Source organism: Melozone crissalis, unplaced genomic scaffold (genome assembly GCF_028551555.1).
Source record: "Melozone crissalis strain CALT ecotype California unplaced genomic scaffold, PUWL_Pcris_2 ptg000107l_1, whole genome shotgun sequence".
Classification (NCBI taxonomy): domain Eukaryota; kingdom Metazoa; phylum Chordata; class Aves; order Passeriformes; family Passerellidae; genus Melozone; species Melozone crissalis.
Window position 1 is genome coordinate 3,612,329 of NW_026535884.1, and position 13,785 is coordinate 3,626,113.

At 43.2% G+C, this 13,785-nt stretch overlaps 1 protein-coding gene across 1 annotated transcript; it reads right to left on the reverse strand.

Moving 5' to 3' along the window:
- Window positions 1-4,020: 4,020 nt before the first annotated feature.
- On the reverse strand, window positions 4,021-5,732 carry LOC128947674 (transcription factor HES-5-like). Its single transcript, XM_054292054.1, has 3 exons — window positions 5,558-5,732; window positions 5,162-5,342; window positions 4,021-5,034 (listed from the first exon to the last, which is right to left on the reverse strand). The coding sequence occupies exons 1-3, from the start codon at window positions 5,618-5,620 to the stop codon at window positions 4,793-4,795; spliced, it is 486 nt and encodes a 161-aa protein (XP_054148029.1). The 5' UTR covers window positions 5,621-5,732; the 3' UTR covers window positions 4,021-4,792.
- Window positions 5,733-13,785: the final 8,053 nt, after the last annotated feature.

Below are 13,785 nucleotides of genomic sequence, written 5' to 3' on the forward strand. Positions count from 1 at the left end.
ATTTGTGGTGACAGTGAGCTCTGTGCCAAGATGCCTGTCGCACTCTCCTCCTGCACTTGAGTTCCTCTGCTCCAAAGAACCCCCTTCAAGTGAGGCATCACTACAATTATCACATTGTAGGAGTACAAATTCTGTCTTTCTGGTTAAATTACAGGGTCCCACCCTTCAGAGATATATTTAAAATGATGCTTATTCTTGTAGAAAGTGTATAAAATACCTTTTGCCAAATAGCAGACATGTATCCATGGAAACAATTAAGCTGGTTTTAATCCTGTGCCTTTTTATTTTGCCATAGGCTATTTTTCAGTATTTACACTTGAAAATGTAACATGTATTAATTTTTAATAAAATTTAAAAGGAAAAAAAAATCATGGTGGTGAATTCATCAAGGATTTCCATATGGGGGGCTTTCCTTGGTAAGCATCCTGCTATAACGAGAATATCTTAAACTTGCAGCATTTAATAGTGAGTTTTCAATATTATTCCAGCAAATACTTTTCTTTTTAGCATAGGAATCATTTGACAGCAAGGCAGTAACTGCCTGTGTGACTGGAGATGGGCTATTAAAGGTTCTGGCACATGCAACTGTTAAAGGGATAACTAAAATGTGCATGGAAGGGTTAATTCCAAGTGAATCAACACTTGCACGCATGGAAGTTCCTCTATTTTTTCCTGTAAGTTTATCCCATATTGTAAGAGCTGAAATGAGAGATGTGGGACTCCAGGCAGCTCTTCAAAATGCAGTTTATTGTATACAAAATGCAGTTTATTGTACAAAATGCAGTTTATTGCATACAAAATGCAGTTTATTCTATCCAAGATGTCACAGCAGTCCAGCAGTGCCCACACACAAACTGGAGATGAGAGAAATGGCCCTGAATTCCTTTCCACAATCACAAAATGCTTCAGCCCTATGGGAAGTTCTGCACCCAGAGGTGTTTTGCTGCACTTTAAATCGTAGACAGTGAGAAGAAGCTTTATTAGATGCTGAGGAAAAGAAGATCCTGATGTTTCCCAGAAGGAAATGAAGCCTTTCCCTCTCCCATGCTGCCACCTGGTGACAAATCCTGCTCCAGCTCCTAAAAGACCAAAATTCACATCCAACAGGAGCAGCTTTCAGCTCCATCGAACCACAGCTGGTGCTGACATCAAATCCTGCAAAAAAAAAATCATTTTTAGTTGGTGGATTGCTGATCCTGGTGGATGCTGCACCTCAGTCCCCGGCTGTGCAGAGCTCCCTACAGCAGCTGGGATTTTGCACAGCCATTCCTATAAACCACAGAGTTTCTGAAACACCTTACTCTGCAAAAACACCCAGAACTAATTCTGCTGAAAAAACTAACACAGTAAAATTTAAAAAAAAATTAGAAAAAAATCAAGAAGTTGTCTATCATATTTTCCTTGAGAAAAAGGCCAACATTTCCCATTTTTTCCACTCCTCACGGTCATGTGGATGTCACCTCCCAGAGGTCCCAGCACACCCATTCAGGGCTTTCTTCTGTGCCTCTCCAGATTCTTTCACATCTCATTTTGTAGACAATTCTGATAGCTAAAGCATTTCTATCCTCACCAAATTCTTCCTTAAAATTATTCAGAATAATCCTTTTCCTTAAGGTAAATCCAACAGCCACATAACTCAGAGTTTTCCCTTCTGCAGGTACCAGGAAATTTCATTAAGAAGACCTTACATTCTCTCTCCATAAAGAGAATGTGTTTTCTTCAGCAAAAACTTTATTTTTACATACAGTGGACACAGAGCATGTTAGCTTTCTTTACTAAAAGCTACATGGTTTGCTTGGCACAATGGATTTTTTTTAATTTGTTTTACATGGAATTGCTGTGTACAATTCCTTTCTTTTCTCCTAAAAACTGAAAAAATCTGTACAAAAATCCATTTGGAAACTGCATTGTGTATTATGCAGAATAGAATGGAAAAAATGGAAAAAAAAAAAAAAAACAGTTTTTCCCATCAACAAGCAACAAGTGGAATAATTAATGCATACCAAGTGTCAACTGTCCATGGGGAAAGAAGAAAAATCCAGGCATTCCACACAGCCCAGTGCTCCTGAAGGGGATGTGAAAAGGAAGAGTTTCCAGCCCCTGTGACACTCCCATGCCTTGATCACTCAGCTGTTGCCACTTTGATGCTTCACAAGATGCCACTGGGCTGTTTCATGAACTCCTTTGCAAACCCTCCTTTTCATTTTCAAGCTGCCTTTCTCTTCATGATGATTTAGGAGGAAAAAAAAAAAAGAAAAAAAAAAGTGGTTGTGTTTGGGTTTTTAACCGTCCCCATTGTGTGTCACAGTTCAATGTCCAATTCAGATCTGGTTTTTTTGGGGTAGGCATCGAGTTCCTGCGCAGGAGAAGTTGTTTGATCTCCTTTCTCCTCATTAACATCAAAACCACGTCAAAGGGAAACACAGAGTATGAAGAGTCAGCTTTTATCAGATTTCATCAGCAAATCCTGCTCTTTCCACTCTAACATTTAGGATTCTACTGCTCTCTTGAGAGCAAGAATCACTGTTGGGTCACTCTCAAATCAGATTTTAATGTACTACCCAAAAAGAGAGACACCTCTGACTCATGCACTGCTGCAAAGGAGAAGAAACAGCCCCACCAACAAGCACTAAGGGGAATTTTCAGCTGGAGAAATAAGACCATTATTCAGGATATTATTACAAAACTACTCATTTACAGTGATGTTTTTCCTACTTCTGGGGCACATAACTTCTCCTCCTTTGCCAGATATTTGTGAGGGCAGCTGCACCAGCCAGCAGAACCACAGAGACAAGGATTTCCATGATTGCTGGTGGAGGTGGAGCTGGGGATGTGCTCTGCTCCTCAGGTGTGATGGGAGAAAACCCCTCAAAGCCTGACAAACCCCTTAAATTGTGGCAAAACCTGAAAAACCCCTTAAATTGTGGCAACCCCCTCAAAACCTGACAAACCCCTCGAATACAGGCAAGCCAACCCCTCTAAACCTGGTACAAACTACTTAAGAAAATTAAATTGCCCTCAAAACCTAGCAAACCAAGCCCTTAAACCAGGGTACAAATTTCTCTAAACCTGGCATAAACCCACCCCTCAAAACCTGGCAAACCAAGCCCTCAAATCCTGGTACAAACCCCTCTAAACCTGACACAGGTCCACCCCTCAAAACCTGGCAAACCAACCCCTCAAATCCTGGTAAAAACCCCACTAAACCTGGCATAAACTCACCCCTCTAAACCTGGCAAACCAAGCCCTCAAATCCTGATAGAAGCCCCTCAAAACCTGGCCCAAACTCACCCCTCAAAGTCTAGAAAACCAAGCCCTTAAATCCTGGTACAAATCCCTCAAATCCTGGTACAAACCCCTCTAAACCTGGCACAAACTCACCCCTCAAAACCTGGCCAACCAAGCCCTCAAATCCTGGTAAAAACCAACCCTTTAAATCCTGATAGAAGCCCCTCTAAACCTGGCAAACCAACCCCTCAAATCCTGGTACAAACCCCACTAAACCTTGCACAAACTCACCCCTCTAAACCTGGTACAAACCCCACTAAACCTTGCACAAACTCACCCCTCTAAACCTGGCAAACCAAGCCCACAAACCCTGGTAAAAACCAACCCCTTAAATCTTGGTAGAAACCCCACTAAATCTGGCACAAACCCACCCCTCAAAACTCAGCTTAGTGGGCTAAATTTGTGACCAAATGGTGTGGAAATAGGAGTCAGGTTCTGGGCAGGTGTAGGAGGACATTGCTGCTCAGGTGAGGGGTTTGGGACAGGGCTGAGGGAATGCTCAGTAGGATTCTGCAGGAATCTGTGGGATTCTCAAGAATATACAAAGTAAACATGAATGGGAGTTCCTTGAGCTTTAAAAAAACTCCATTTCTTCAGAATGACAACTTTACCCAGGGGTGCAGGCAGCTGCACATCCTTCAGATGGAGAGACCCACAACACAGGAGTTGCACACAAATGCATTTTATTGCTCTCTACACACACAGAGATGCATACACAGTATGCAGGTGAGCCATAGGGCAGTCCCAGCACCGGGAGAAACATCATCCACCAGGAATTCAACCACTCAATACAGATAAAAATCATTATTATAATGAAAATGCTAAAAAAAGCATAGCTTACACCCAGAATGTATAACATTGACAAATCAAGCCTGTTACCTACTACTTCTCTTTAACATAAAGCAATAACATACTCTTTTTCTAAATTGAAAAAAGCATAAAATAGTAGAAATATTCCACATAGTTTCCTAACTCCTGGTCATCCCTCACACTGTATGTACAGGACTACGAAAGGGCCACGGGGGAGAAATCCAAACCAAAAATCCAAACCCATTTTTGGTGCTGCACAACTGATGAGCAAACAGAGGGAAATACTTAAACCAAGTGGGAATAAATTTATCCTCCAGAGTGACTGGGCCAACCAGAGTTGTCAGTCAAGCCAGAGCAAAGCTGATGGCTCTTACTGGGAATATCAGAGAAAATCTCCTACAGCAATTCCTGTCCATCACAAATGTAACATTTACAAACACCCTCCTTCATTCTGAAGACGTTGCCCCTGCCTGGGCAGCACTGCACCAGTGCCTACACAGCTTCAACGCTTAACAGAACACCTCAGCTTTTGCCAGAGCATCCCAAAAAAAAAAGCCAAAAGCACGGCATTCTCTCACACATAAATAAAACAAAGAGGGGGAAAGAAAATTCCCTACAGGAGAGAGGATCAGAGCTGGACTATCAGATGCAGTCAGATCCTTCCTCTGGACTGGCACAGTGAGGACTCCTCTGACTACCAGGGCCTCCAGAGAGGGCTGCTGTCCTTTGGAGACACTTGTTTCAGGGCACTGGCATTCCCAGGGCAGAAAGAGACCTCTGGAGCAGCTGCCTGGCTCTTCTGGAAGTGGCTTAAAAGTTTGGTCTGAGTTTCAGTTCGGACTTTGTGGAGAGAGAGGAAGTAGAAAGCTTCTTGCAAACACCTGGAGTAGCCCTCCCTGAAGTCAAACTGGGAGCTTTTATGGAAGGATCCTGCAGCTGGAGAAGGGGAGAAAAGAGGGAGAAGGGAAGAAAGAATAGTTTAGAACAGCTGTCCATGGCTCGAGATTCATACAACAGTCACAGAATTGTGGTAAAATGGAGACTGAGAAAACTCAATACTTACTCTTCATCTGCAGCTGGCTCTGCTGCTTCAGGTAGCTGACAGTCATCTCCAGGATGTCGGCCTTCTCCAGCTTGGAGTTGGGCTGGTGCCTCTGGAACTCCTTCTCCAGGAGCAGCTTCAGCTGCTCGATGCTGCTGTTAATGCGGTCCCGGCGCATCTTCTCCACCACCGGCTTCCTCAGCTGCAAAAAGCAAAGGGAGAGAGGCCTGTGATTAAAGGATCCTCTCCCTGACCCTCCATTGGCTTCCTCAGGTGCAAAAAGCAGAGGAAAAGAGCCCTGTGATTAAATAATCTTCCCCCTGACCCTCCCCAGGGTTGTTTGCTGCCCACTGCTCCTCAGCAGAACCAGGCAAGGTCTCACCCAAGTGCAAACTGCTCTGCTGTGCCTGCACTTACTTTATTTTTCTCCTTTGGCGTCAGCATGTTGTCAGGCTCCAGGAAAGCAGCGCTGGGAGCCATCTGTCCTGAGCAGAGAGAGGATTTGGAGTGGGATCCAGGAGGAACGTGCTGCTGGGGGCTGCCCGTGGCCGATATTTATACACGCTGAGCGTGTGGGTCTGCGGCTCGGCGGCGTTTCCCACACTCCACAGCCAATCCCCGCCACGGGGCAGCACAAAGGGGACAAGCAGCTATTTTCTGCATGCTCCAGTGGCACTGAATAGCCGGGGGATAATGACCTCCTTCTCCCAGATGAGCAGGTGGGGAGTGCGCGCTCCCCGAAAGGCCACGAGCGCGGTTCTGCGCGTACCAGGGGCTGGGAAAGGCTGCTGAGTAATGCCAAGGATCCATGGCATTCCAGGGGCAGCACGGGGGTCACAGGAGGGAGGAGGAGGAGGAGGAGGAGGAGGAGGAGGAGGAGGAGGAAGGTCAGCTGCCCATGGCGGGATTGATGCTCCAGGAGCGCGCCCAGGCGCACCAGGCACACGCCAGCAGCTCCTGCCTCTGGAAAATGTGCATTTTGTGATTGGGTTTTCGCAAATAATAAAGCGAATATTGTCAAAACTGCCTATTTTATAATTGGAATTTTGCAAATATTAAAGTGAATATTGTGGAAAAATGCGTATTTTATTATTGGCTCTTTGCAAATATTAAAAATGAATATTGTGGAAAATGCCTATTTTATGATTGGCTCTTTACAAATATTAAAGTGAATGTTGTGAAAAATGCCTATTTTATGATTGTCTTTTCGCAAATATTAAAGTGAATGTTGTGAAAAATGCGTATTTTATGATTGGGTTTTGCAAATATTAAAGTGAATATTGTCGAAAATGCGTATTTTATGATTGGGTTTTCGCAAATATTAAAGTGAATATTGTCAAAAATGCGAATTTTATTATTGGCTTTTCACAAATATTAAAATGAATATTATATGTGTTATGTTAGAAAGTTATGTTATATTAATTTTCTTAAGTAGTGTGTTAAATACAGTTTTAAGTTATGCAAAAAATGCGTATTTTATTATTGGCTTTTTCCAAATATTAAAATGAATATTATATGTGTTATGTTAAAAAGTTATGTTGTATTCATTTTCTTTAGTGTGTTCAATATAGTTTTAGGTTATGCAAAAAATGTGTATTTTATGATTAGCTTTTCGCAAACATTAACGTGAATATTGTGGAAAATGTGTATTTTATGATTGGTTTTTCACAAATATTAAAATGAATGTTATATGTGTTATGTTAGGAAGTTATGTTGTATTCATTTTCTTAAGTAATGTGTTAAATATAGTTTTAGGTGATAACTGTTAGGAAAATTAATCCACAAACACCAGAGGTTTATGTCCAAAAAGGAGACAGAGGAGTCCTTTTACTTTATTTGAATAAAGGGAAACAATGGGGAAAACCCCTAAATTCAGTAAGAATTAAAAATTAAAAGGGAGGGTTATACATTAGAGGGAAATCTTTGGTTTCAGGTGTATCAGGGAGTTTGAACCTCTCAAGGACCTCAGAAATGGGGAAAGAGAGAAGGGAAATGTGGCGGGAAATTGGGATAAAAAGGAGGCTGCATCCTCCAAAAATTGGAGAGGCCCCAGGAGATGCCCCATGGCCCCTCCCTTTATCTGAATAAAGTAAAAGGACTCCTCTGCCTCCTTTTCGGACATAAACCTCTGGTGTTTGTAGATTAATTTTCCTAACATTCCCTTCCCTCAGAACCTTATGCAGCCCTTTACAAAACTCCCATAAGCACTTTATGTTTCTGTTTCCAAATACCTGCAAGACAAATACTCATGGAGAAGGGTGTTGGGATTGTTTCAGAATCAGTTCAGTATCACATGCTGCCTCTTGCTTCCTCCTCAAATCATATTTTACTCTAATTATTTTCATTTAGTCTATAAACAAAGGAAAACTGGATGCAGAAGAGATTTATATCCTCATAAACGTATTAGAAATCAAATTCCTGATCCCTCATTATTGTCCCCTGGGCCATTTGCTGTGTTTGTGCTCAGGAGGTGCTGCAGCTGGGAAAGGTGATAAAAACACAGCCAGGGATTCCTGCTGGAAAACTTGGTTAAATCTGCCAGCAATTTATCCAATCGGTAATGTCAGGGCTTATGTTTGTGGAGCTCTTACTGCAGTGAGTAAACACCAGTTTATTATTTATTATACCAGTTGTATTCACATTAATATATGTGTAGGTGTGCTCACCTTTACATTAACGTGTGTGTGGTCACATTAATGTGAGCACACACCCCCAGAGAGCACAGGGACATTTCTCCCTCCCTCTGCAGCTCATTATTGGCGCACCAGGTAAGGCTCCAGTGACCTCTTCCAGGCTCCGCTTTTCCATCCCCATTGTGCTGCCCTGAATGGGCTCCCCTCTCCCAGCACAGAGCAGCAGCTGTTGAGCTCAGGGTCTTTTATGTCAACTTGTGGGAAAGCTTTTGTGACACCGTTTCACATGTTCTCCTCAAAGCCTGTGGATTATCTCTGAGCCCATGTAATGCCACCTCTGAAACCCATCTCGCCCTCTGTGCAAGAGATTCCCTGAAACAGAAACTCCAGAACTGGGATTTGTTTCTCCAGCTCATTAATTGAGCACAGGAAGAAGGAAAGTGCCAGTCCTGTTTTATTAGAGACAATTTCTGTTTCCTTCTTGCTGCTCTCCACTCAGCACCTAGATAAAAACTACATTAATTCCTCTGTAGTGCCATCTCTGAAACCAATCTTGCTCTCTGTGCAAGAGATTCCCCAAAACAGAAACTCCAGAGTTGGGATTTGTTTTTCCAGCTCATTAATTGAGCACAGGAAGAAGAAAAGTGCCAGTCCTGTTTTATTGGAGACAATTTTTGTTTCTTTCTTGCTGCTTTCCTCTGATTCTCCACTCAGCACCCAGATAAAAACTACATTAATTCCATGGGAACAGCCATGTCAACCTCACCCTCCTTGCTCTTGGGAGTGGTTGTGAACTGGTTCAATGCTCAGAATTTCCTCTCCACCAACATCCAGACTGACCCAGAGGAAGCTGAACACGAAGTCCAAATGCCCAGTAAAAAAAAAAAAATTAAAAAATTAATTTTTTCTTTCTTTAGTATAGTTTTAGTATAGTATATATTTAGTATATAAATAGTATTGTATAGTGTGTATATATATAGTATATATACAACATATAGTAAATAGTTACTATATATAGTATATATATACTATATATATACTATACATACTATATATATCCTACTATATATATACTGTACATACTATATATACTATATATGTATAGTGTATAGATAATATAAATATATATTATATATATTTATATGCATTAATTAGTTATATTAAATAAATAAATATAGATTTAATACATAAATAAAATATATTTTATATAAGTATATATAGTATAAATACTATATATATTATATATTTAGTACATATAAGTTTAGTAGAGTATATATATATAGTATACATATTTTTAGTATAGTATAGCACTTTTTAATATAATTATATTATAAGTAAAATAAAATAAAATAAAATAAAATAAAATAAAATAAAATAAAATAAAATAAAAATAAATCAGCCTTCTGAGAGCATGGATTCAGACTCCCATCTCTCACCTCCTCCTGGGGACCCCACAAACACCACAGACCTGGATGTTTGAAACAGGGCACCAACAACATCCCTGCCCCAGAATCCCTGCCAGATGTTAGCCCTCTGGACAGCCCTAAGGATGCTGCTGCTTTCCCAAATCTGCAGAGATGCTCCCACTGCTGCCCTGGCAGCCCGTGCTGCCCAGATGGCCTTTTGGGAGCAGGGGTTTCCCACTGAACACAAAGCAGAGCCAAGCACCGTTGCTAATGTGGTTTGTAGTGGGGCACACTTCCTTTGTGACAGGAGGCAATGTGGTTAAGGAAGGTGTGGGAAACTCCAGAGCAGGAGCAGGCAAACTTCCCCAGCAAACTTCCCCAGCAAACTTCCCCAGCAAACTTGCCCAGCTGTGTGTCAGTAAGTCTTTCAGAAAGGGGAGCAGGGGCAGAGATGAGCTAGGAACAGGAAAAACAGCAAAATTGGGATATTTAGCCAGTGCTGAGTCCTGCAGAGCATCCTGAGGTGGAAAATTAAATGGGTCCAATCCCAAGGGCCTTTCTGAGATCTGCACTGAGGCCAACAGAGAATTTGAACTCCGAAATTTGCTCTGCAGACTTCCTACCTCTGGAGCAATTTCCTGATCTCTGTAAACTTATAAATACAAATTACCTCCACACCTACCCCAGAATTTATCAAAATTTGAATCTTCTCCTGCCAAATCCCAAAACAAGATTCAGATCTGTTGTCTCTCATTTCTTTTCTCCACCTGGTATAAAATTTGGCTGAGTTTTCTCAGCTCCCATAGCTCCACATGGGCCATACAAAACTCTCATAATACCCTCATGCTCCACAGGAGTTGCTGCATTTCCTGGGATGTTTTAAACAGATTGGGGGGTTAAAGAGGCAGACAGGGGATGTGGCTCAGAATTCTCAGAGCAATCTGACCCACCCATGCCACCTCCAGTGGAATAATTGGCTTTGGTGGATGAGCAAGATTCTGCTCTGCAACTCCTTTCCCTGTCATTTCCTCCCTGCTTTTCCTCCTAACCCTTCCCTACATTTCCTCCCTGCCCTTCCCTGTCCTGCTGCTTGGCTGGTGCAATTTCTGTCTGCCTTCACAGCTTCCTTCCCTTTTTTATTATTTTTTCCTTTTTCCTCATGGCTTGCTTTCCCTCCGTGCAGGTTTTATAATCTGATTTTTCGATCTGTCACTCCTTTCCCCCCCCTGGCTGTCACAGGCAGATGTGGTTTGGGGACAGGGGTGTCTCAGAGCCCCCACAAGCCCTGGTGAGTGTGGAGTTCCCTCCAGTTTCCCACACTGCTCTCCCATTCAGGCCATTCAGGCTCAGCATAAAGGAAGTGTGCCATGCTACAAGCTGAATTAGAAATGGTGTTTGACTTCCCTTTGTGCCGCACAGAAACCTTGCTCTGGGCAGACCATCTGCATAGCCCTCACCGTGGAGAAAACCATTGATCAGGGCCTGTCAGCCCAGCTGGGGGAACTTGGGAAAGTAATTCCTTGTGCCACTTCACTTCTTTGGGGCTTAACATCTGGCTGGAGGGGGAGGCGACACTTGATGGTTTAACAGTCGTGCTCCCTTTCAAGTTTGGGATGCTGTTTTGATCCCAGATAAGCCTTTCTGAAATCCTGATTTTAATAACATGGAAAGCATCCAGAAGAGTGGGAATAATGCACTGGGCTTTGCATTTTTTCAGAGTGCTTTACAAATACCAGCTAATGAATTCTCAGCGACCTCCTCCGTGGGTGAGGATGTATTATTAGCACAGTGGTGTTACAAAGGAGGGAAAATGAGGCTGAGAGGAGAAAAACCAAGATTTCAAGATTTCAAACAGCCTGCAGGTCGCAGGCTTCTATGGCCGAGAGGTTGTTTGAGACATCTGGCTTGCAAAAATGCCCAGCACCAACTTTTGTTTTAATTAGCTTTGGCATCTGTGAATGGGGGCAGCTCCCTTGCTTGTGGGAGGAATTGGATTTCCAGGCTGGACCACACTCACAGCCATGCACCACCCAGATAAGCAGATACCAAAGTTCTCCTTTGCCCTCAAGAGCAGCAGTGGGCTTTGAAAATGTTATTTAGTGTAATTTTTCTAAGCCCATGAAACAGCTGGAAAGGAAGATAAATCCCCAATCAGGAAATACTTATTGTTGTGCTCAACAGAAAATAACTCAGTCTCTCCAGAAAGTAAACTAAGTTTTCATTTGCTTATTCATACCCCTGCAGCTGTGCTTAGTGCCTGGGCAAGTCTGTCTGTCTGTCTGTCTGTCAGCACCAGGGAATTCTGCTCAGCTGCTTCCAACAGGGGTGGTTATCCTGGAATTGGAGCTCCTCAGGGACGGGATGCAGTGGGCCCTGAATGGACTCCTGAGGGAATTTCTGAACATTCTGAAATTTCTGAATTTCTGAATTTTCTCTCTTGAGGGAAATCTGACAACGTGCTTTGCCCTGTGGATGGAAATAAGAGCACCCAACCCTGCCCATGGCCTGGCAGCTCCTGTGTGTGCCCCTCTGCCAGTTCTTAGCATGGCTCAGGAGCAGATTTGCCACCTCCTGAAAACCTTTCTTGCTTTGATCAGACACCCTCTCTTCATTCTGCCGCCAGCTGAGAGTGGCCAAAATGGCACGGACGTATTTTCTGAACAATCCCTTTTGCTCGGATTTTTTTCTCCTGAGAAGCTGAGAGGCCTCAGAAATGAAATATAAATAATAATCATCTGCTGCTGTGGAATGCAACAGGTGCATCTTTGATTGGTTTTATGTAGTTTTTTTAATTAATGGCCAATCACAGTCCAGCTGTCTCAGACTCTCTGGTCAGTCACAAGATTTTATTATCATTCCTTTCTATTCCTTGCAAGCCTTGTGATGGAATCCTTTCTTCTATTCTTTTAGTGTAGTTTTAGCAGATAATTTTCTTTTCATATAATATATATCATAAAATAATAAATCAGCCTTCTGAAACACGGAGTCAGGATTTTCATCTCTTGCCTCCTCCTGGGACCACCACAGATCTGGATGTCTGAAACAGGGCACCAACAACATCCTTGCCCCAGAATCCTTGCCAGATGTTAGCCCTGGAGAAAGCCTTAAGGATGCTGCTGCTGAAGGCTGCTGGCAGGGCAGGACCCCACAGGAGCCCTGGGACACTTTCCCCAGACACACATCCCATCCTAAAAAATCAGGGTGACAGGAGATCCCTGAGCCCCATCCCAGAGATGGGGAACAGCAGCATTCCCAAACTCCTCAGTAACCCAGCCCTGAGAGCCAGGAAGGAGCAGAAGGACAGAATCCATCCCCTGGTTGTTTTTTTCAGGTTTGGAAGAAGGAGGAGGAGATAAACACAGCCCAAGGCCTGAAAGTACATTATAAGATTGTAAATATAAGAAGGCTTAGAAAAACTAAAAAAAAAAAAAAAATCAGAGTGGCATCCCTGAGCCCCATCCTAGAGATGGGGAACAGCAGCATTCCCAAACTCCTCAGTAACACAGCCCTGAGCCCCAGGAAGGAGAAGAAGGACAGAATCCATCCCAAGGTTGTTTTTTCCAGGTTTGGAAGGAGGAGAGTGATGAACACAGGCCATGGTGGCTCTCACTGAGCCTGAAAGTTTGTTATAAGAATGTAAACATCAGAAGGCTTAGAAAACCTAAAAAAATATCAGGGTGACATCCCTGAGCCCCATCCCAGAGATGGGGAACAGGAACATTCCCAAACTCCTCAGTAACCCAGCCCTGAGCCCCAGGAAGGAGCAGAAGGACAGAATCCATCCTTCCAGGTTTGGAAGGAGCAGGGTGACAAACACAGCCCATGGTGGCTCATGCGAAGCCTGAAAGTTCATTATAGGAATGTAAACATCAGAAGGCTTGGAAAATCTTAAAAAATCAGGGTGACAGGAGATCCCTGAGCCCCATCCTAGAGATGGGGAACAGCAGCATTCCCAAACTCCTCAGTAAATCGGCCCTGGGAGCCAGGAAGGAGCAGAAGGACAGAATCCATCCCAAGGTTGTTTTCTCCAGGTTGGGAAGGAGCAGGGTGACGAACACAGCCCGTGGTGGCTCCCGCCAAGCCTGCTCCCAGGGCAATGTGTTCCTTTGAGCCATAATTGATTCCTGCCATCAGGCACCAGCCTGCTCTCCCCCAGGGTCAGCTCTTTCCCACATCCAAGCCCATTATCCCACAGACCATGCCTTTTGTACAACACACTCCAGCCATTCATGTGCAAAGCAGCTGTAATCCCCAGACCTTTCAGAGTCAATATACCAGGAAATAATAAATCCCTCTTGTGCACTCTTGAATGTGCCGAGAGGTGACTTGTGGGAATTTCAGCTGGGCAGAAAAATAATAAATTCTCCTTAATTTTTAATTATTTGCGATGCTCACTGTAGAAGGACTATGTGGCTGCTTGGGGGTCACCACACAAGCAGCTACAGAAAATTGCTTTTGCCTCTAACAACCCTAAAAATGCAGATCAAGTTGTCTCTTACATGTTTTTTCTTAATGATCAAAGTCCACTTCCCTTCACTCATGCACCTGGGAATGGCAGTATATTAAACATTCTGGATCCAAAGGAAAACTAATTAAAAAAGGTTAA